The sequence below is a fragment of the Caloenas nicobarica genome, unplaced genomic scaffold (assembly GCF_036013445.1).
Source record: "Caloenas nicobarica isolate bCalNic1 unplaced genomic scaffold, bCalNic1.hap1 Scaffold_83, whole genome shotgun sequence".
NCBI lineage: Eukaryota > Metazoa > Chordata > Aves > Columbiformes > Columbidae > Caloenas > Caloenas nicobarica.
The window spans coordinates 1,230,370-1,253,285 of record NW_027017717.1 but is presented as its reverse complement, the minus strand read 5'-3'; the positions used below and the strand labels follow the sequence as shown (position 1 = coordinate 1,253,285).

General features: G+C 49.9%; 1 protein-coding gene across 1 annotated transcript; it reads right to left on the bottom strand.

The window, feature by feature from the left end:
* Positions 1-513: 513 nt before the first annotated feature.
* LOC136002945 (ral guanine nucleotide dissociation stimulator-like 1) lies at positions 514-21,698 on the bottom strand. The gene is made up of 23 exons (XM_065658180.1): positions 21,606-21,698; positions 21,323-21,485; positions 20,923-21,072; positions 20,401-20,561; positions 13,419-13,937; positions 12,225-12,699; positions 12,112-12,134; positions 11,426-11,536; positions 10,094-10,302; positions 8,761-8,838; positions 8,137-8,321; positions 7,131-7,255; positions 6,276-6,491; positions 5,760-5,863; positions 5,294-5,426; positions 4,731-4,847; positions 4,393-4,425; positions 3,017-3,138; positions 2,670-2,759; positions 2,081-2,219; positions 1,410-1,601; positions 812-923; positions 514-632 (listed from the first exon to the last, which is right to left on the bottom strand). The coding sequence occupies exons 1-23, from the start codon at positions 21,696-21,698 to the stop codon at positions 514-516; spliced, it is 3,669 nt and encodes a 1,222-aa protein (XP_065514252.1).
* Positions 21,699-22,916: the final 1,218 nt, after the last annotated feature.

Sequence of the window (22,916 nt, the reverse complement as noted above, 5' to 3'; positions counted from 1 at the left end):
TATATAAAGATCAACTATTAAAATATATTAACGCCAGACAAAAATTCATGGGGAAAGTCTAGGTACTTATTTAACAAATATTAAATATTATATAAAACTCCAATATTATATAAAGATTAAATACAAAGTTCAAACATTTAAATACATTAACTCCAGACTAAAATTTGTGTGAAAAAGTTTACATACGTCTATATAAATATTATACAAAGCTCAAACATTGTATAAAGAACAAATATCGAAATATATTAACTCGAGACAAAAAAGTTTACATACTATATTATACTATATTATATTATACTATACTCTATTATACTAGACCATATTATACTAGACTATATTACATTATATTATTCAAATATTATATACAGATCAAGTATTAAAATATATTAACTCCTGACAAAAACTGGTGGGAAAAAATTTACATACTTAAAATACTTATAAATAGTAAATACTTAAAAATACTTATAAATAGTAAATAATATACAAGGTCAAATACGATACAAAGATGAAACATCAACATATATTAACGGCAGGCTCCTCCTTTGCTGCAGCTTTCCTCCTCAGGATGAAATCCAAGTTGGTCTGGGTGTTCATGGCGTAGAACACGTTCGCCTTGGGTGGGATCACCAGCTCTGCAAGAGAGGGAGCGGAGCAAGCGTTAATTTGCGCACCACTTAGCGTTAGGGTTTATTCTCACCAGCAGCTGCGACAACGTGTCGATGGCGTTTCTGACGTCACTTCACATTTCACTCTTTCCTTCCAGATGCCGCAGAACTTTTCCAGCAGCAGCAGCAGAGCTCTGCTTCCCCACCTTTGGCCTCGGAGATGATCTGTACCAGCTCGTAATCAGCTGAGCCAGACTGCAGGTTGTGCTTCTCCATGGCTCTCTGGATGACAGCAGGAGCCTTCTCTTGGTTCGTTAGCTGCAAAGACAGAGTTGCAATGGGAGCTTCTGCTTTATTCTCTCTTTAATGACTGAATCATTAGCAAAGGCCTGTCTTTCTGCAGACTACTTGGGCTTGGAAAAGATTTCCAAGAACTGAAAAATTACAGCGGGTCAGTAACTGCGTAGCAGATTCAGCCAGATACTAAACCACGTTCTTTGCGACACGTGGTGGTTGATTTAGTTCAAGACGACAGACACTGTTCTAGAAATGCAGCAGTAAATCACAGCCTCTGCTCTCCTGAGCAACCACTTGGAGAGGTGAGACCTTGTTCTCAGCAGCCATCAACTCCACAGCAATCGCTGCCCCAGCTGTTGTTTGCAGACATCCATTGATCTCCTGTGCTAAACACTTTCTGAGGTTTGATCAGTGAACGGGTGTTTCCAAAACTAAAAGCACCATTTAAGTCACCTGGGGTGACAACATCACCCACGGTAACAGCATTTTGCTGTTCCCACCACTCACCAGGATGCTCTTGTAGATGTTGCCACTTCTGTCATCTTCCAGGCTGGTCCGGATGATGCAGCTGTCTCCCTTCTGCTGGTTGTAAACTGGCTGCACTGGAGGCACTTCTTTTGATGTGGTGGTTGTCATGGAGTCGGGGCACTTCTTGGAGCACTTGGCATGAGATGGTAGCAAGGGAGGGGACGAGATCAATTGAAATCACACTAACAACTGCTCCAGCTCAACAGTTTAAACCAGTGATGGATGCCAGAGTCCAGCACCTCATGCTTCGTTTGGTTTAAGAACGTTTAGTACAATTTCAAAGATCCATCAGCTAAATATGACACTCTTCAGCAAAACAGCCTTAACAAGGGCTTCAGCAACCCCGTTAAGGCAGTTTAGGTCAAAAGAGCAGAGTCTGTAGGACCAAGCTCCCTGGGAACGGAACCCAGCCCAGGCAAGGCTTCCTCTGGGCAGCTCCTGGCAGGTCAAACCCACAGGGCTGCTGAGCTCTGACCTCACCTGCTTCTCACTTGCTCAGCTGCTCTGCCTGCCCCACAATTAGGCTGGGCTTATGAACATGAGCTTTCCCCCCAAAAACGCCTTTCCCAGAGCTCAGGTCCCTCCATTCCACTGCGAGCAACGCAGCCTCGCACAGGCTGTGTGTGCTGAAAACAGGGCCCAGGCCCTACCTTGTGCTGAGGCTCCTCTGCAGTGGCGCTGGCAGTGACGATTGTGACGCTGCTGTCCCCAGAGCTCCCACCCGGAGCGGGTTTGGGCTGCGCTGTGATGGGTGTGCTGTGGGCGCTCAGCCCCAAGCCCAGGAACGGCCTAGGAGAGAAAAGAAAGCGCAACGGCCGGTGAGGGAAAGCACAACAGAGCTGGGCTGAGCAAAGCTGTCACTTGCTTCAAAAACCTGACGGAGTGTTGTGTTTTCCTGTCTCCAGTGGCCTATTCTTTGCATGTGTATATCAAATTAGACTCTATCCTTATTTACTCTCTTTTGCTACCGCAAATTTGAATCGCATTTATAATCCAGCACTAACATTGTTCCTTTGTCTGACACCTTAAGGTTACTTCTAGTGTCTTTAGTCGATAATCCTCACGGCTACTTGCACCACTAGAAAGGGACAACGTCAGACAGAAATACGTATTTCTAGCTGGTGGTGTCTCCTTACAGTACTGCAGTACTCTGGGTCCCCAGCCAGGTTTGTCAGCTGGTGTTTGATTTATTGCGGTTCATAGTCAGCCACCAAACGCCCCTCTCCCCGTTGTACTCACAGGCTGAATCTCTTCCCCACGCTCTTCTGAGTTGTGGCTGATGTGACGCTCTTCTCAGCAGCTGCTTCAATTTCACAGGAAAGGCGGAAACTGCAGAACAGGCAATACTATTAGTTATATAGTTATACTAGTTACATTGCCAAGTGGCAATATCTGAGAGACCTTGGGTTATTCCCACTTCACAGAGGGTTGCATCCCCACAAGGAGGGACGCAGCTCTGCCCGTGTGTATTTCCACTCTCCGGGAGCAGCAGCGTGCGGCAGCTCCTGGCAGCGCAGAGCTCAAGGCTGAGAGAACCTGCCTGCGGGGGAAGAAAAGCTGCTTCGCCAGCTGGGCTGAGACCCTACCTCTCCTCATCACTTAAATGCTGCTGCCTCCTAAACCACTGCAGGAATTTTTCATCTGATGGCATGCAATAGCTGCTACATGCAGACTGCAAGAGCTTAATTTGGGTGATTACTTCAAATTCCTAAGAAAACAAATCATAAAATAGGAATTCTAATTAGAAAAATAAAGCCAGACTCATTCAGATACTAAACACACGCAGCAACAGATGCAGGACAAACTGAGTTTGACCCCAGGTTCAGTTTCAGTTGAAGAAGTGACTCTTTCAAGAACCAGTTTCTCAAACAATGCAATTCTGCAGCTCACCCTTCCCGCTCACCCTGCGTGGCCAGAGCAGCGCCGAGAGAGGAATCACGCCTGTACGGAGGTGGTTCTCAGGCACTAAGCAAGGGAAAGAACTAGAGGTGCCTGTGACGAAAGCAGAGCCTGATCCTCCCCGGCTCTGCACGTCGTGCACTCACACTTGCACCAGAGGAACACAAAACGCTGTCCCCAACGTGTGACTGGAACGTGCTGCTCTTCCCCAACTCCGCTTGCACACACGCTTGGCCAAAAGAATTCTTATAACCCCTCATGTTGGAGCAGGTTCTAGACTCAGAGCTGAGCACTCAGCACGGTTCAGCTTTGCCGCTGCTTTGTGTGAAGCTGGACCCATGAGCACGGAGCAGCTCGTGTATCTCATGAGTACCCTGGCCCGTGCGGTTCTGCACACACGGCAAGTCCGAGCGGTGGTTTGTGGAGCCGGGAGCAGCTGAGGGAAGGAAACGGCTCCATCACAGCCAAACCACGGCTGCTTTCAGAGCCCAGAGCCGAGATCTGGCACGACTTCCCTCGCACAGAGGAAACCCCGGCGCCTTTGCTGCTACTGATCTCTGACCAACGAGGCTCAGGCTGGAAGGAAACGCTGAGCCTTGGTTTCTCAGGCCCAGGTACCTGGGTCACTCTCTGCACCTTTTACCCACCAGGATTTACTGCAGCACAAGGAAGATGGTTACAAACTGTATCTCGTGGCAAGCAAAGGTCTCACGCCAGCAGGTCTGATTCACTCCCAGCACACAGAACACACACGTGTAACGTGTTCCCGTGAACACCAAACGGGGGGAATGTGCGCGCCCCAGACGTAAATCCCGTGGCAGCGAGTGCCCTGCAGCTCCTCCTCCCCTGCTGCCCGCAGCGAAAAGGAATTTCTCTTCCCGCGCCGCCCCTCGCAGCCCGGCAGAGGTTCACAGCGGGCCAGGGATCGTTCCTTCCTCACAAACTGCATTAACATTAGCGGCTGTCGGATACGCCTGAGCAAAGACAACAGGCTCGCCAAGAGAACGCTCTAGCAGAGAGCATCAGGAACTAAAGATCATGGAATAGTCAACGTTCCACTTACCCTTCGCCGCTTCTCAAAATTGATCAGCCCACCCTGTTGCAAGGAAAGAGAAGGGATCAGAGGAGAAGAGCACAGGCTCGGTTGGATTTCATCACAAACAGGATGAAGTAGCGACACCAAGGAAGGGAAAGGCCAGACCTGCCCTGAGCAAAGGCTTCTACAAATACCTGTTTCCAGCTCTAGGAGAAACCCCAGCACTTGTGTACCTGAGTCTATTTTTTAAATAGATTCCTCCATGTTGAAGAACTGCACTAGAACCCAGTGGAAGACAGAGGAGCAGACACAGTGCTGGGAAGGGAGGGAGGATATTTAGGATTCCAAAAATTGCCCCAAATTACCTTGAGATAGTCCTGAAGGGCTGTGTCCAGCATCACCAAATCTGTGAGGAAGGTACCAAGGTAAGGTACCGTGCCCTGCGTGACTCCCTGCAAACCATCAGAGCAATGCTGGATTAACTGACCCGGAAATAATAATAATAATAATAATAATAATAATAATAATAATAATAATAATAATAATAATAATAATAATAATAATAATAATAATTAATATTATTATTAGCAGAAGAAGAAGAAGAAGAAAAATTAGAATAATAATAATAAGAAGAATTATTAGAATGCTAGAATACTCCTGTGTAAGCAAACAAAATACAACTCGTCTGCTTCAGCAAACAGTGCTCTTGTAAATGATGCTTTCTTTCATGACACCATCCTTAGTATCTTAGCCAGCGGTTCATGTCTGTACAGAGCGGTAGAAAGCCAACGTGCTCATTCGTAACTCATCTGCGTCAAACTGCGCTGTGCGGCACCTCTCGCCCCAGCAGAAAAGCCCGGGATTTACAGACCTGTCTTCCCCAAAGCACCGCACACGGGAGTTCTGTTGGTTAGGAAAAGGGCCGAGCTCGGCTTTGATTGCGATCACAAGCCTTGCAACTCAAACTCATTCCCACCTTCATCAGCAGCTCCCTGCTTGTCGAAAAGTTGTCGCAGTCGGAGAAGATGTCGGACAGCTCTTCAAACATCAGCATTATGTCCCTGTACAGGAAAAGATTAAATCATTCCAGTTATCTGTAAGCACTCTAAATCAGATCAGGTTCCTATTTTTTTCTCATGAATCATTAACAGTTGGGCACATCAAAGATAACGGCACCAAAACACATCCAGTGACACGCTGCACATCTACCAGGAACCTTCCTGGGATCTTCTGGTGCTCCCAGGCCCTGTTTGACACAAAGAAATGCCGCAGGGACGCTGACCCTGCTGAGGGTTCTCAATCACAGCGCAGGTAGGAGATTCTTGTAAGAAGGCGGATAAACGGGTACAAAGAAAGAGCACGGAGCTTTTTGCCTTTGTCTGGGGCAGCCTTACTTTGGAACACAGGCCCAGGTCTTCTTCAGGCGATAGATGGAGGTGGACTGCAGTGCTGAAACGATGGCCTTGGAGGAGGAGAAGTTGTTGAGGATCCTGCATTCCTGTGAAAGGAGCGGTTAGAAACCCAGGAGCATTAAACGTCAGCATCACCAACAGGTCAGTGCTCCTCTGTCTGCCCCGTGTCCTGCTTGCTGCACATTCTCCCTGCTAAGCGGGCAGCTCTACAAATATTGAGCATCAAAAATATCACTGCCCCCTCCGGCCACCAAACACTTGATGGGCTTTGGCATTTACATCTTGTCTTCCTCACTTTCATCTCTTTGTGCTGATGCTGCCCAAAGAGAGGAAGAGCAACACTGCGTGTGCTGTGACAGGGACAGTCGGCCAAAACCAGAAAGAACGAGAGCTCAGCTGCTCCCTGGCCTGGGCCTAACATGTACAACCCCCCTCTCCCCTCCCAGCCCCACGGCACCCGCACAAGGAACATTAAACAGTCGCCAATAAATGCTTTACACATGCAATGCGAATCCACTTCTCCAAGATCTTGGCTCTTTGCTGTGTTTTCAGGTCTTTGCTCTCCAGGACGGTGCTGAGCATGCAGTTGGCGACGGCGTTGAACTGCGAGATGGTGGCTCTGATGCTCCGGGCCAGGTGCTTGTTCTCTGTCTTCTCCCTTCGGGACCAGATGCAGCCCAGACAGTGCTGGGGCACAACTTTCTTGAAGAGTGTCTAGAGGGAAACAGAGGTGCCCAAGTCAGCCTGGATCTCTGTTGCGCACAGGAAGCAATGCACGCTTACAGTACAACTTGGACCTAAATCTAATATGGTATTAAAAGGGAAATATTTGTTTTCTCTTAGTTTAAAATACACACTTTGGCATAACCCTTTAGGCTTGATGCCCTAAAAGAACTGTCAGCTAAACAGTCCTGGCAAAATAAGAGATACCTTTGTATCACTTGCATAACCAAGGAGAAAAATTTCTATATAATGATACTTTTGAAAGAGATTGATACAAACAAACCAAATCGGAGCACTACAGTTAAAAGTACTTATACACGTCTAGGCGAGGTAGCCTAAAATATAGTAAAACCACGCTATTTCTGAGGGGTCAAATATTAAACTTTGCCAAAAAGGCTACGCAGTCTACATTCACACTTCAAAAAAAAAGACAAACACCACCTTCAGCATAACCGAAGGAAAAGCCAAACGAACAAAGCAAGTCTGGATAACCCAGCAGAGCTGCATTCTGTGTCCCAGCAATAGAGCTGTTCTGGAACACTAGACTTACATTGACATAACTTAAAAAATAATTTAGAAGCCCAGTACTACTGCCCCGAGCATTTCAAGTAATAGGTATGATCTACATACCGCGTCCATGTATGTCAGCTGTTCTGCCACAAGGTCTTCTTGGAAGAAAGAGAGTTCTTCTGGACTGCTGATCTCCAGTTCCTCTTCATTGTCCAGGTTGTGGGGAGAAAGGCTGTGGAACCCGTCTGTCCGGCGTGGAAAACATGAGTTAGTAAATCTATACAGCAAACACTGAATCAAAGCAGATATTTCAAAAATCACTACATGCAATAGCACAACATGCAAAGGGTCCTGCCTGGTGTAACGGCCTCACCGTGCTGCCTATTTTAGTGAGAAAAGTAAGGACCAGAAGGTTAAATTGGCAAAGAGAAGGTGGAAGAAAAAGAAACAGAAAGAATTGAGCTCTTCAGGGTCTCTTCACTGAGAAGTGCCCTAACCCATTCACTAACCATTCTTTGGAAGCAAAAAAACCCACCAACCCCGCAACAACAATTCCTTATTAACACTGCAGAATGTTGATAATCTACTTGTCAGTATTTATACATTCTACAGTCTGAAGTAAAGCTGAACTGCAAAGAGACAAGACTGCAATTATACCCCCAAAATATTGCCTTGAGAATGCTCTTATGTCCAGATTTTAAGAGAAGAGGAGGAGAAGGGAGAGAGACCAGTTGGAAAGTTAAAACATGCTTTGCTAGTAATACTCATGAGGAGAGAAAGTAATGCAAAATATACGAAACCAATCGTGGCTCCAGCAGCTGCAGGACAGGCACCCCGACGCCCTGGGCTGGACTCGGCAGTAAACCAGAGCTGGATTCAGGGCTGCAGGGCCTGTCTAAAGTGTAAGCCTGGGCCTTTCTGCACACCAGTCCTACCGTTATCCACTCCAGAGCCAACGGGGTCTGAAAAACACGCAGCCAACTTGAGAAAAATGCACGTACAAGAACTCAGCAGAAAGGAAGATTCGCTCAAAGACATTTGGTCTTGCTTAACCAAAACCAGGACGCTTGGAGAGCACAGGCTTGACACTGGGAGAACACACAGACAGTAGAGAAAGGTACTTTACCATCATTCTCCAGTTCTTCTTTCTGGAACTGCTCCAAGAGATTCTGCGCCCTCTTCTCCGGGTCAGAGCCGGGTATGTTCCTCTTCAGATAATCCAGCACCTCCATCAGACACACGTAGTCCAGCGGCTCTTGGAAATCCTCGGCGCACTGATCAAGCCAGGCTTGTAAAATCGATGCGATCGCACTGTGAGCAAATTCAGAGAGAACACGTGGGTTCTATACAGCAGGTATTGATGCAATCGCCTGGATCTGTATCTAACAGAACAACACTGAGACATTCATCCCCCACGTGAAGGCAGTCTGGACACTTCTGCGAGCACAGAATTTAATTTGTTCTTTTTATGCAAGAAATATTATTAAGATATTACTTCATAGGAAACTAAAGGCTGCTTCTTCACTTACACCTTGAGAAACCAGCGCACTCATTAACAAAAACACTAAGATTTTCTCTGGGTCGCATTATTGGATGTGTTATGAGACAGTTGATACTCGGCCTTTACACAAGCTCCGTGAAGCAAACAGGGCTGTGAAGTGTCCAAGGAAACAACAGCTCTGCTGCCCACGTCCTCCTCCAACACCCAACCCTGCCTGGGGCTCGCTGGGTGGCGCAAAACCAAACTTACGTCCTGAGCGCTGTGGTGGATTCGGGGGAATTCTGGCTTTCAGCTTCTTCACAGCTTGAGACCTCCAGGTTTCCATATCTGAAAAATGAGAAGGGGGTTTAGAGGAACCTCTACTGAGTAAAAGCAAAATCCCAAATAGCGTAATTCATATACAATTAGCATAAACAACTACAAAGTGTTTCTAGCTCAAACTGCAAATGTGGAATCTAAGAGTCGGGCAAAGTTAAGGAGCTTGAAGAGGAAAAAAATCCTGAAGAAACAGCCAGTATCTTCCAAGCTAGTTTGTTCATTCCTAGGAAGCAGCCTGCACAGAGGAGGAATCAACCAAAACAGTCTCTCTGCTCACAGCTCCAAGACCCTTTCTGCCCATTTTCCCTCCAGCACACAAGGAGGCTGGAACACAACCACTTTCTGCAACGCAGCTTCTGTTTCTCCAGTATTTCCCATTCCTCCCCACTCCCAGGGTGATTTCACACCAAGTTTTCCTGGTGGCACGTGCCCACTTGTGCCCAAACTACTGGCACAGTTGTCACCAGTGGGCATGGCCATGGGGCTGTGAAAACGCCACCGGGAAAGAGGAAACCAGGGGCTCAATTCCAACAGCAAAGCAGAATCTCTTGCCTACCCAGGCAAGGCCTGTGCCTTGCAGGCAGGATTATTCTGCCCTGCCACGGCTCACACCCTCAGCACCGCCCAAGGCTTTAAAACAGGAACTAGAGTTTCAACAATCTTATGACAGGGCTTCATGTTGGACAATTCCACCAGGGCTGGGGAAGCTGAGGCAGAGATGAAGGGTTTGCACATATCCCCGTGCACTGCAAAGCAAACCCAGACTAAATCAGGCAAACCCGTGGTCCCTCTGACAGCAGCGGCGCAGCCACAGCCACAGGGAGCTCAGCTGGGGACACTGAGCCTGGAGAGACCTGCGGGGAGAGCCCTGGCATCAGCTGGAACAGCTCCTTGCAAACCACACCTTGCACCTCCTTAAATACGGGGTAGGAGGACGTCAGGATACATCTGAGCGTGCACATTTCAATGGAAAAGCTGTATTGATTTTCTGGTGTCGGTCCCAGTTTGGTTCCTCAGCAGCCAGACCCCGCACACTTTCCCCACCTGGCGCCTGAGCTTTCATGAGAGTTGGGATGTGGGCAGCGTGCATTTACACATTTATGTGTGTTTATGCTGAAATCCTGAATTTTGCAGGGTTCTTGACCTCTGTCCGTCAGGTTATTAAGTCCATGTCCACTAAAAGTAGTAGAAGAAATTCTTGCCAACATCCCCCCGTCATGTGTAATCAATGATGGCTCCGTTTCCATTCTGTCCCGGTTCTTACCTGTCCAGGAGCAGTTCCAGGACTGTGCTGGTGGAGGCAAAGGCCCTGTATGTGGAGAGGAAGATGTTGATGTATGTAAAATCATTCTCCTCAAAGGCCATCAGAAGGGTCTCCACAAGCATTTCCAAAGTGCCAGCTTTCAGGGTCCTGCTTTTGCACATCTCGGCCTGGCTGACAGTGTGTTCTGCAGGTAACTGGTCCCCTTCAGCCTACAAAGTGGAAACAAAAACAAAGCACAAAGCTCAAACAGAAGCCAGATCCCTGACAGCTTGCACAGCGAAACACAGATTCAGTTCCGTCTTTTCACAGGAATAGTCCATCTCTAGTTACTAAACAATTTTGTCAGTTTTGGCTCTCCAAATACCAAATGCTTTTCACCTGAAAAGCCTCCACATCCCTCTACAAATGCAGCATCACTTAGAGCTCTTCCCTTGAGAACATGACCAAGACCTGGCAAACTCCTTCTACGTACAAGGAACAACACCCCCGAAACGGGAAAAAATTCTACTTTTCTAAAGTATCTTTATGGGACACAGACATGCTCAAAATGCTCCCCACCTCTTACACAAAACCAGCAGCTGGGAAATGTACAGGAGGTCAAAAATACTTTCTCATGTTTCTCCTGGTAATAACAGGAGGCAGAGGTAGGAAATCTGCTACTCAAAGTCTCTATACTACCAACCTGGACACAACGGTGCAGGCAGCAGCACCTGCCAAACTGAGTGCCTGTGCATTTCAGCTCATTGCGCTTACCCCTAAAGCCTTCATGCTTGGAAATACCTTCGAAAAACAGTACAGAGCTGTAATTCTTGCAGAAAGGCAGACAATTAATTTCTCGGCTGGCTGAGAAAGCAATACGAAAATAAAACCCAAACCTATATTCACTTAAGATTTGAGGAATTTTCCAGTGACTTTTCAGAGACCTTCTTTAGTCAAAAGACCGAGACTATTTGTTTGGGAGACCTGAGACAGGTTCCTAACAGCAGAAATGAGCCACAGCCAGTCCAAAATAATTGACAAGTGTTCAACTTCTCAGGCCATGAGCTAGACCCTTATTTCTGCACTAAGTACCATCTGACCCACTGCCACCACCGGTCAAATCTGTTTTACACATCAAGAAAACAAGAAGAGCCAACACAAGAAGACAGCCGTTTCAGATGATCCAGACACACAACTTTAGTGTTTTGTTGGTTTGGGTTTTTTTTTTAATAGTGGGAGCAGTCAGTGCTAAAAGTTAATATCATAATGATCTGTGTGGAATTCAGTTCCCTGGAGCAGGCTCCAAAGTCCATGAGCAGCCATCCAAAATGCCACCGCGCCAGCTTTACTTACCCCGAGCCATCTTGCTCCTTCATCCTCAGTCTGCTGGATCTGCACTCTTTTCAGGGTGTCACAGTCAACAGCTGCTTCTTCTACTTCTTCACCTCCATCCTCAGTTGTGCTCTGCCAGGAAAAGGGCAAAGAAAACAAGTAAGAGAGAAAGGAACATGGTCCCTGCACAAGCACCAGCTGCAGACACCAGCATGCCAAGACGAGGATCTCAAACCGCCTCAAAAATACTCACTTAAGTTGCCACTTTTTAGCTGCCTTTAGTTACCCGGGGTAACTTTTGGACTTCTAAATGAAAGCAGAGAGGAGCTGAGTGCACAAATTACTGTACAAGCCAAGGAAAGAGGTAAGAATTGAACCTGAGAGTCCAGATCTCCTGAACCCCAGCACTAACAGCCACTGCATTAACATGCTGATACATGTTGAGGAGCAAAGAACAAGAGAATTGAAAATAGATGTAACAATTAACTTTAGAAATACATATACTGGTCCCTCTGCAAACGCATAATGTTTTGTCATCATACGTACAATCGAACAATTAAAATTTCAGGGCTTTACTAACCACCACAGCCTTAAGCACAGCAACAACTAAATTAGAAAGGATTTCTTCTGAGTGCAGTGCAACAAAATCCTGGTTTGGGGAGACTGGGCTTTGGGTTTTTTTGAGTTGCTTTTCTGTTTGTTTTTACCTCCTTTACCTCTAAAATATCCCCTAGTCAGATAGAACTGTCTGTACACCAGTGACTTGCCTCTTGAACGCTCTGTGGAACCTCCATGTCTTCCCCAGGCTGGTTCCTCACACTGTCTTCCGGGCTCTGTGGAGTCTCCGCATCTTCTTCAGTTGGCTTGTCCTCAGTGTCCTCAATGTGCTCTGGAGTCTCTGCGTCTTCCTCTGTTATCTTGCTTGGACCAGCCTCAATGCGCTCTGGAGTCTCCTCAATGTGCTCTGGAGTCTCCTCAATGTGCTCTGGAGTCTCTGCGTCTTCCTCTCTTATCTCGCTTGGACTGTCCTCAGTGTGCTCTGGAGTTTCCACATCTTCCTCTCTTATCTTGCTTGGACTCTCCTCAATGCGCTCTGGAGTCTCCTCAATGCGCTCTGGACTCTCCTCAATGCGCTCTGCTGTCTGCACACCTTCCTCCATTGGCTTGGTCAGACTCTCCTCAAGGCTGTGCAGAGACTCCACGTCTTCCTCGCGTGTCTTCCTCCGGGGTGTCCTCCTCCTTTGTCTCCTCCAACATCTCCAGAGAGACAGGTTCCGAAAGGAGAAATTCCGAGCCTGTTAGAAAACAACAGAAAGGCAGTTCTGAATTGCAGAGAGTAACACATTTACTTTTAATGTTCTTGCAAAAGTACCAGGACAAGATCATAGGAACCCTGACCTTTAGGCACTATTACAATGCAAAAAATAGATTGTACGAGAGAATCATAGAATCACTTTGGTTGAAGAACACCTTGAATGTCATTGAGTGCAGCCCTTAACCCACCCCTGGCATGTCCCTGAGAACCTATAATCACTGTAACACTTGACTGGAAATCACCTCAAGGCACGGGATTCTATTACATCTCAGACAAAACTTGTTCCTTGTTCAAAAGTCCTTTCTGCTTCGAAACGTTTTGTTGTTGCTTTTGTTTTTAAATATATAAGCAGTTGATCACTGAAAAGATTTCAGCATTGTCTGTTGCTTACAGGCCCAGAGAACACGTCACTGGAAAGAAGAGCTTTGTCACCAGAACAGGATACTTTTTGCCCATTTCCCCCCTTCCCTAACTCATATTAACGACTATGTTAACTCTTAGGCTTAATCCGTTGATGCCGGCCTGAGAACCTGTGCTGAGAACCTGAGAACACGGCCCTGAGAACCCACAGCCCCGTCCCCCAGAACCTCCTCCGCGTCCGTTCAGCCCCTCCAGGGCTGGGGACTCCCCCGCTGCCCTGGGCAGCCTGTTCCCACGGTTAATAACCCCTGCTGGCAGCAAACGCTCCCAACGCCCAACCTGAAGCTCCTCCAGCACAGCTGGAGGCCGTTTCCTCCCGTCCCGTCCCTCGGCACTCGGGACCAGCCACCAACACCCTTCTCTCGGCACTCGGTGCTGCCGCCCCCCGGCCCCGTGGCCCCCGCAGGCCCGGGGGAGGGCGGGCGGCGGGGCCCGGCCTTGCTCATACCCGTCCGCAGCAGGGCCCGCAGCTGATCCCGCACATGGCGCTGCGTCCCGGCCGTGGCCGCAGGCAGAGCTGCTGCCGGCTCCGCCAGCCCCGCACTCCCGCTCTCTCTCTCTCGCCCCGACCGCTCGCCCCGACGGCTCCGCCGGCAACGGCCGCGGCGTCACCACGGCCACCGGACGCGGCCTCGTGGGCCGCCCGCAGCCGGCCAATCGCAGCTCGCCGCCGCTCCCTCGCGCGCCCCTTGCCCCGCCCTCAGCCCGGCCGGAGTGGAAGCCCTTGCTCAGCCGGACAGAGCGCCGGGAGCGGGCCCGACGGGCGGGACTGCAGCTGTGCGGGGAGCAGAGCTTGTTCTGCGGCAGCGTGAGGGACGGGCGCTCCCGGGAGCTGCTTCGTGCACACGCACCACACGCTTTCGTGTGACTGCTGGGCCTTGCAGGCGGGAACCGAACCCCGCTGTCTTACCAACGCCTCCTGCAAGTCGTTCCGTCGGCGCCCTCAAGCTGGTTTCTACCAGACACACGCGAGCAGTCCACAGGCTACAAGCACCACTGCAGCCGGGTTGTGGCTTCCCAGCTGAGGCAGCTCTGCTGGAACACAGGGCAGAGCCCACATTCCTCAAGCAAGAAGGTGGTTCTGCAGGAAACATGGGGCATGAATAAGGTTTTCACACCAGCCGCTTCCTTAACAACACAGGGGTTTGGGCACATGTAGGTGTGTGTGCCTGTGTCTTTTATTCTCCGGGGCTCCTGCCTTCCGTGAAGAGGAACCTCACAAAGCTGTGTAATGTTCTGATTAGGAAGAAATATCAAAGAGGAGAACATAGATAATGCAAAACTACACAGTCCCAGCAGAAGTGGTGTGATAGATAAACTTACTCCACACAGACAGAGTCTATGCTCAAGAGAAGTTTATTGTAGTGGAGATAAGCAAAGCAGCGCTGGGTGTGTGGGAATCTGCGTTCCACCTACGCGCACACCTGACAAAGTTTTTAGTGGTCATTATATACCCCCGCTTTGTTATTACAATTCTCTATTTTGGGGAATTATCCCACCCACTAATACATATTCATACTAATAGATACGCATGCTCTGTCTTGGTGTTAGGGTCTTCTCTCCCCATCTGGTGGTCGTCAGGATGAAGGCTCTCATCTTCCTCAGTTTGTCCTTTATCTGAACTCGGGGGTCCTTGTAGAAAAAAAATCACTGTCCTTCTGGCTTTGGCTGACGTTTCTATTATCTCCCCCATTTGGTCATCTTCTTGTCCTTCAGTCCACGATTTGTCTGTTCCTGTTCCTGTGTTTCGGTACATCTGGTTTCCTCAAAATAGACTCAGAACATCCTTATCAATAACATGAGCCATCTGCCATCTCATTTAACTAGCAACAGGAATCACTAGGTCGCTCTAACATTTACTACAAGTGGGAAAGGAAAAATGAAGTTCTTGTCATTTAGAGCAATGTTTTCACTTTGTGATTCAATAGATTCCTTATTCTACTAAAGGTTTTAAAGAATAGGCAACTGAAATCAAGAACGCGTTGTTCCCCAGCAAAGGGGGGTTCCTTCCCCAGAAATGTGAGTTGTGGTTAAACACACTGGCTCATTTTGTGGAAGTCAGTGTTTCTGCTCTCTTTTGTTCCTTTGTCTCTGGTCAGAGCAATTATGTACCTGAGTGAAAAGATGAGGCTGCTTCCCCCTGGGACCTTGAACACCCTCCACTTCAGCAGAGGTGACCCCCCTTGTTCAAACCTTTTCTAACCTCAAACATTTTTCTCAGTGTCTTATGACTCTAAGAGAGGCAGAAACGTGCTGGAATCCACCAGATCCCTTGTAAGAACGATTTATCCAAACTGGCAGAAAACAGCAGCGATCTGAACAAAAGGCCTCGTGAGCTTTTGTAAAACAACAAAACCAAGCCAGCCTTGAACGACGTCTTTCCACAGTTCCTTGTGTAGAATTCTGTATTTATAGAGATTGATATAGAGAGGTGTACAAGCGTTCATACCTTTCTGGATAGCTGTAACTAGGCTGCTGTGTAGCCGTTACTCCTCGTAGGTTCGTAGGCTTTTTCTAACCCTGTTCACTGAGAGAAACTGCGGGCGAGTGTTTGGGTATTTGGGTTTGTTTTTTCAAAGGGAATCAAAATGGTTTCCAAAACCATTCAGCTCAGTGGAGCAGCGCTCCTCTGTAGGGTCATCTCCTTCATCGCACGGCAACAGAAAACTGTCGCTGGCTTCCCCTCCACAAATCTCCAAACTTGCCAGATCTAAACGGGCCTCCCAGTCCAGAGCTGCCGTCTTGGCGTGTCTGAAATCCTGGGACGTGGCAGCAAAAGTGGAGGTTGCAAAAGGGAGGAGTTAGTCCGGGTCATGTCCTGCTTCACTCCCTGTGCCTCCATTTCTTCCTTCAGGAAAACAAAGCCTGACAGCCTGTTTGCAGGCCTGTTTAATTAGGCCCTAAAACCAAGTGTCAGGACTTCTAGGAACTTTAAATTTAAAGGGTTTGGTTACAAACTGCTTGACATTATCCTTATCAAACGAAAACCACCTACAGAGATGTTGGTGTTGTCAACTGTGCTGTTCTCGACAGCCCCAATAGAACTATTGCACGTGACAAGATGGAAAGGCAACTTGTCTGGATATTTTTATACGTGAGGAGCAAACTTGTCTCTTTTTTTGGATGAGTTCGGCTCTGCCGCTGTTACAGGGAATTAACAATTAAAGGGTTAACCACGTAGCAAGGGCCTCGAGTTTTGTGAATTATGTTCAGAAACAGAGCCTCATTAAATGCAAAGATAAGAAGTTTTACAGCATCCAGCTGTATCCTTGAGGAGACGAAATAACGAAGATTTTCAGCAAAGGGATGATACTTTAACTGACTCAGCAGTTGGGGTCCCAGCCAATTCAGCATTCTAAGCCGAAGATGAAAAGTTCATGATCACCAGGTAGCACTGCGCAGGTGCAACAGGGAGGGGCCAAGGTCCTGGAACTCATTTTAATAAGAGCCACCTTCTTGGGGAAAGGTTATGAATAGGTATAGGCGTTCCTGGGGTTATCATGAATATGTAACACCTTGCTGTATTTAAAAACATCTTCTATTGTTAGAAGGCGCACGCAAGATTAAAGGATTGATCCTTCATGCGCCCGACGTCTAACAAACATACCTGCTTTATAACCTTGCGAGTTGTAAAGTTTTATGACTTTATAGGTTGTAAAGTTGTTGCCGCATGTCATTTTGGCGACTGCGGCAGGACGAACTCTGCCCGGCTGCGCAGACCGCCTGAGAGAAACGGACCTCCTAGACGCGTCCCGAACCTTTTGTTTCGGAGGGGCTCCACTCCGGCTGGTCACCGCGAGGGCAGACAGCGACCATTTGCATTAAGCAGATCAGGCATGTTTTTTTACTGTAACATGGAGGCCCACTAACTCATAGGAGACGTCCACGCGTGGCCAGATTCCCCATATTGGTGTTTGGTTTGGTGTAAATGGGTACCTAAGGGGGTTACTGACTTGACTCGACCAAAAGGGGGTCAGCCGCTAGCGATCTTGGGGGTAGATCGAGTAACCTTGAGACTTCTGTTGTGTCCCGGTTTCGGGAGCCAGGATGGACCCGCTAATGACTGTATGGAAGCGGGAGAAGGGTAAACAGAGTCTCCAGTCGTGGGTTCAAGTCTCACTACAGTCGTCAGGGCTTCGAGTCCCAGCGGCGATTGAAACAATCATCGGGGGTTCAAGTCCCGTGGCGATTGTAACTTTATAACATCTTAACCCATGGGAATTGAAGTTTATATTGATGTAACTGTAATTGGAATACTTATGGGGACGGTTACATGTTGTATGATTAAGAAGTTTTTGTGCCGGGTACCGTGCTTTGTGTGAATGAGTGCTCGAGACGCAGTCTGACTGCAAAGTGAGTGCGGAGTCCTGATCCGCGGTTCCGCGTCCTCCGCGAGGAGACCGGCCGGAGATGGACGAAGCGAATGATAAGTGTTTGTTGAACTAATAGCTAGCTTGGTAATTATGTGTGTTATCTTTATAAGTGCCTGGGTATTCCACGTCTATTGTAATAATCTGTAGAGTACAACCATCTGTACGATGAGCAGTTTAGCTCTTAACTGTGTGCATGTAAGGTTTTTTGTGTGGTAGGCTGTGCCTCATCTCGGTGTACTAAATTTAGCTTTTTGTGTGCACACCAGGCAAGAAACCCTGTTTGGGGATGACAGTTGTAATACCCTAGATGAGACTCTAATAAAAGCCTTGCCCAGTCCAGCTTGCTGAAGGCAGCGGAGGGTCAGGTGCTGATTGGGCTCCAGCGCGCACTGACCTGTTTTGTCAGGGAGACCCAGTGGTACCTCTGCCTGGCTGAGCGGTAAGCTGTCCAAAGGTGCAATGCTAAAATCGAGATATTGTTTTGATTAATTGTAATTGTGATCTGTTTGCATATTTGAACTTGGTATTTGGTTTGCATGTCTGAGCTCAGTATTTTAGTTTGCATATTTATATTTGGTACCAAAAAAATTTTGTTTGGGGAGATAATTATAAAATGAGAACCGGTTCCATTACTAAAGTACCACCTTGCTCCCTCTTAAGATGCATCTTTACACATGAGAGTAAATTAGTGGAGGGAAGTGATTTGAATGTGAAATTCTGATGATGAGATGAGGGACAAATGCTACAATATGTGGATGACATTTTGATCACTACCAGAATAGAGGAGACGTGTCTAACCTGGACTGTAAGTTTATTGAACTTTTGGGGCTCCAAGGATACCGGGTATCACAGGAGAAAGCCCAAATGTGAGTAAACCATTTTTCTATTCTCTCACGAGAAGCAGGGAATAGCCTTGGGTATACTGGCACAGGACCTTGGCCCATATCGACAAGCTGTGGCCTACTTCTCCTAACAATTAGACACAACTGCAAAAGGGTGGCCTGGATGCCTGCGGGCAGTTGCTGCAGTGGTACTGAATATACAGGAGGCTCGGAGACTTACCATGGGTCAGAAAATGACTGTGCTAGTATCCCACACGGTGTCTGACAAGATGATGTAGAAATTATCGTCACTGACATTGTCAACCCAGCTTCTTTCCTTAGCTGTAACGTTGGAGAACCAGTTCATCATGACTGCCTGGAGACCATCGAAGCAACATAATCCAATCAACCAGATCTAAAAGACATTCCTATGGAAAACACTGAAAACTGGTTTATGGACGGAAGCAGCTGTATCCTGAGCGGCGAAAGGCATGCTGGTTATGCCATAACTACTAGCCGTGAAGTGATCTGGACCTTTGCCTAAAAATACTTTCACACAAAAGGCAGAAATAATTGCCCTTACTCGTGCTCCGGAACTAGCTCAAGGTAAAACTGTTAACATCTATACCAACTCCAAGTATGCTTTTGGGGTTGTGCATGCACGTGGAGCAATTTGGAAGGAAAGGAGACTTTTGAACTCTCAAGGCAAACATTATCAAGCATGCGGAGGAGATATTGAAACTATTGGAAGCAGTTCAACTTCCTAAGAAGGTGGCAATCATGCATATTAAGGCACACCAGAAAGTGAGTTTGGAATTGGAGAAAGGAAACAAACTGGCAGACAGAGAGGCAAAACAAGTGGCCAAGCAAAAGGTAAAAATAGAAAGTGCCTTAGTCCCTGACGGGCAGGTCTCTTTAGAAGGTAAGCCAGAGTATACTAAAGAGGATCGGAAACTCATCGTAGATTTAGAGGGATCATATAATAAGGAAGGGTGGGTTCACACCCCACCGGGAAAAGGAGCAGAAGCACTATGCAAACATTTGATCAGGGAAATAAGAGCTAGAAATTTGTATACCACTGTAAAACAGGTGATACAACAGTGTGATCTTTGCCTCCAGACTAATCCCAAAAATATGCCCAAGCTAGAAATGAGTTGAATTGGGAAAGGGAATGGGCCTGGACAACAATGGCAAATTGATTTTTCGGAACTCCCAAGAAAAGGGGGGTACCGATATTTGTTGGTATTAACTAATACTTTTTCAGGTTGTGTCCGCACGTCACCACGGACATGCCCCTGCACCCCCGCAACCCATCGGACCCCCCCAGCCACCCCCTGCATCCCTCCTGTCCCACCTGCACTGAGAGACTGGGAGCTTCCAGAAATTCATCATTGCACTCCCCAACCCCCCCCGCCATTGCAACCCCCCGTACTGCCCCCACTGCACCCCCATGACACCCCCCGCTGCCCCGCACTCCCTGGACCCACCCCCAGCCACCCCTTGCACCCCCCGGGGTCCCAGCTGCCCCCAGGGGTGCTTTGCTCCCAAAAACTCTTTGATCACCATTGCAACCCCCGATACCCCCACCTATCCCACCCTCTCCCCCTACTTCACCCCTATGACACCCCCAGCCACCCCCGGAACAGCCCCAGCCACCCCTTATGCCCCCCAAGTCCCAACTGCGCCCAGGGTGCTGAGCTCCCAAAACCTGTTGTTCATCATCGAACCCTCCCTGACCCCCCCAATTCACCCCCAAGACCCCCCCACCCACTGGTCCCTCCCCCAGAAGCCCCCCTCCCCACCCATCGTGCCCCCCCCAGCATTCCCTTGCGACCCCGAGGTCTCAGCTGCGCCCAGGGGTGCTGAGCTCCCCAAACCATTTGTTCATCATTGCACCCCCCCTGACTCCCCCCACCCAGCCCCTGCACCCCCTGACCCCACATGCACCCAGCAACTGGGTGCTCCCAGAAACTCTGGTTCATCGTCGCACACCCTGGACCCCCAAATTCACTGCCCCCCTCCCCCCAATGCAGCCCTCTGAGCCCCCCCACCCCCTGCTCCTCCCACCTGCGCCCAGGGGGTGCTGATTTCCTGCAAACTGTCGTTCATGAGCCGCAGCAGCTCCAGGAACTCGCTGTCGCGATAGTCTAAATGGTTCCCGGACACGATCGAGCAGATGATGTTGGACGTGGCGCAGCTCAGCAGGTACGCGGGGTCAAACGGCTTCTCTGGGGGAAAGGGGGATCTTTTGGGGGAGGCGGTCAGCACCCAAGGGTGACACCCCCGCCCGCCCAGACCTCCCCAAACCCCCTCACCCCCCCACTCCTTAACCTGGGTGCAGCTCAGCAGGTAAAGGGGAGTCAAAGCGGGGGCGGGAGGATTTTTTGGGGATGTCAGCACCCAGGGGTGCCCCTCCACCCTGGTCCCCTCTCCCGACCTCCCCCCAGTCCCCCTGACACCTCCTCCCCGTACCCCTGATGCAGACCAGCAGGTATGTGAGAGTCAAAGCACTTCTCTGGGGCGGCAGGGGTATTTTTGGGGGGTGTCAGCACCCAGGGGTGCGTGTCCCCCACCCTGTCCCCCCCATACCCTGGGTGTCCCACAGCTCCTTCAGCAGCGCTTGCGCCTCCTGCTGGATGCGGCTCTCGATGCTTTTCCAGCCCACCCCGAAGTCGCGCAGCACCGAGAGTGAGAAGCGGCGCAGCTGCTGCCAGCGCTCCCCGTTGGCGAAAACCACCCCTGGGGGGCACGGGTGGTCAGCAGCCATGGGGGTGCAGCACCCATGGCGGGGGCAGGACCCCGGAGGGGGGACATGGTGGGGTGAGCAACCATAGGGGGTGGGAGGGGGTGGGTAGCATCCATGGGGGGTTCAGCACCCTGCGCAGGGTGGGCACATCACTGGGGTCCAACGGCTGTCAGTGTGCCACCATTGGGCTCCCACCACTTCTGGGGTCCCACTTCTGGTGTCCCCCCCGGTGTCCCCGCGCACCGTGGCCGTGGAAGGTGCTCTCCAGGGTGGGCATGCGCCCACGCCCAGCGAAGGCCTCGGCGTTGTCCACCAGCGCCTCGCGCACCACAGCGTGTCCACAGAGCACCAGCACCCACCGCGTCCCCGGCCACACCGTGAACACCGGCCCGTACTTCTCACTGAGCTGGGGACACCAGGGAACACTCATGTCACCTGCCCACCCGCCGTGTCCCCAGCCATGCCAGGAACGTCTGGCTGACCTGAGGGGACACCGGGTGACACCCAAAGCCCCCGCTTCCCCCACCTTGAGCAGTGCCTGCAGGAACCCCCTGTGTCCCCCCTGTGTCTCCACGTCCCCACCTATGTTCCCACCTTGAGCAGCCCCTGCAGGATCCATGTTAGGGACATCTGCAGCAGGTCCCCATATCCCCCCCATGTCCCCACCTTGAACAACTCCTGCAGGGTCCATGTTAGGGACAGCCGCAGCAGGTCTTCATGTCGCCCCCATGTCCCCCCATGTCCCGACCTTGAGCAGCCCCTCCAAGGTCCTGGCTGGGAATAACTGCAGCAGGTTCCCCAGCAGTGGCAGCATGGGGGGACCAGCGGGTCCACCCCAACCTGTACTGGTGCCTGGAGTTATTCCTCCCCAGGTGCAGGACCCTGCACTTGCCCTTGTTGAACTACTCAGTCATTTGTCCCAGCCAGCACAGGTTCATGAGGGGAAAGACCTGCTTAACAAACTTAATTTCGTTCCAGGAGAAGGTTACCCACCTAGTTGACCAAGGGAAGCCTGTTGATGCGATCTGTTTGGATTTCAGTAAAGCCTTTGATAGCGTGTCTCACAGGATCCTCCTGGACAAGATGTCCAGCGCACAGCTGGGTAAACACACAGTGCAGTGGGTGAGCAATTGGCTGATGGGCTGGGCTCAAAGGGTTCCAGAAAATGGGGTCATGTCGGGCTGGCAACCAGTTAGTGGCGGGTTCCGCAGGGATCCATCTTAGGGCCAGCGCTCAGTGCCTTTCCCACTCATGCCAAGGATGTCCCAGCTCTGGGAACAGCCCAAGGCTTCCAGCCAAAGGCACTTGCAGCCCCAGCTGCAGCCCCAGTGGCTCCCAGTGCACACCCCCCTACCCCCCCAGTTCTGTGGGTCCTGCAGCCTTTTGTGCTCCCCCAAACCTTCTACCCGCCAGGTAGGGACCGAGCCCAATATCTGCAGCCCGGGACACTCCTGGGGGCAAGAGCAGAGGTGACCGCTGGCCATGGCTCCTGTCCTTCTTGCAGGCTCAGCCCCCCTGTGCCCACCACCCGGGCAGGAGCAGCCCTTCCCCGCAGCCTGGGCATCCCTGGCAGGGGGGGCAGCCCCGGCCCCCCAAGCCCCACCAGCAGGGACGACACCCCTGTCTGCTCGGACACCCTGGCACCTTCGGCACCTTTGCCATCTCCTACCCAGGCACTCCCAGCACCCACCACCCCAGTCCCCCGGCAGATATGGCACGGGGGTTCAGCCAGCCTGGCCGAGCGGCCCTGCCCTGGCCTGACTGATGCATGCCTAGTAAATCCAGTTTCCAGAGAATTTCCCCAGTACCTGGGGCCATCTGTCACGTCTCCCCTCCC

Bases quoted from the DNA above. Each gene is read 5' to 3' on its own strand.
- LOC136002945 (XM_065658180.1), bottom strand. From the start codon at position 21,698: ATGGATCCTGCAGGGGCTGCTCAAGGTGGGAACATAGGTGGGGACGTG. The intron at 21,486-21,605 runs GTGGGGGAAGCG...TGGTGTCCCCAG, and splicing joins TCCTGCAGGCACTGCTCAAG to CTCAGTGAGAAGTACGGGCC. The intron at 12,700-13,418 runs GTTGGGCGTTGG...GTTTTCTAACAG, and splicing joins CTGTGCTGGAGGAGCTTCAG to GCTCGGAATTTCTCCTTTCG.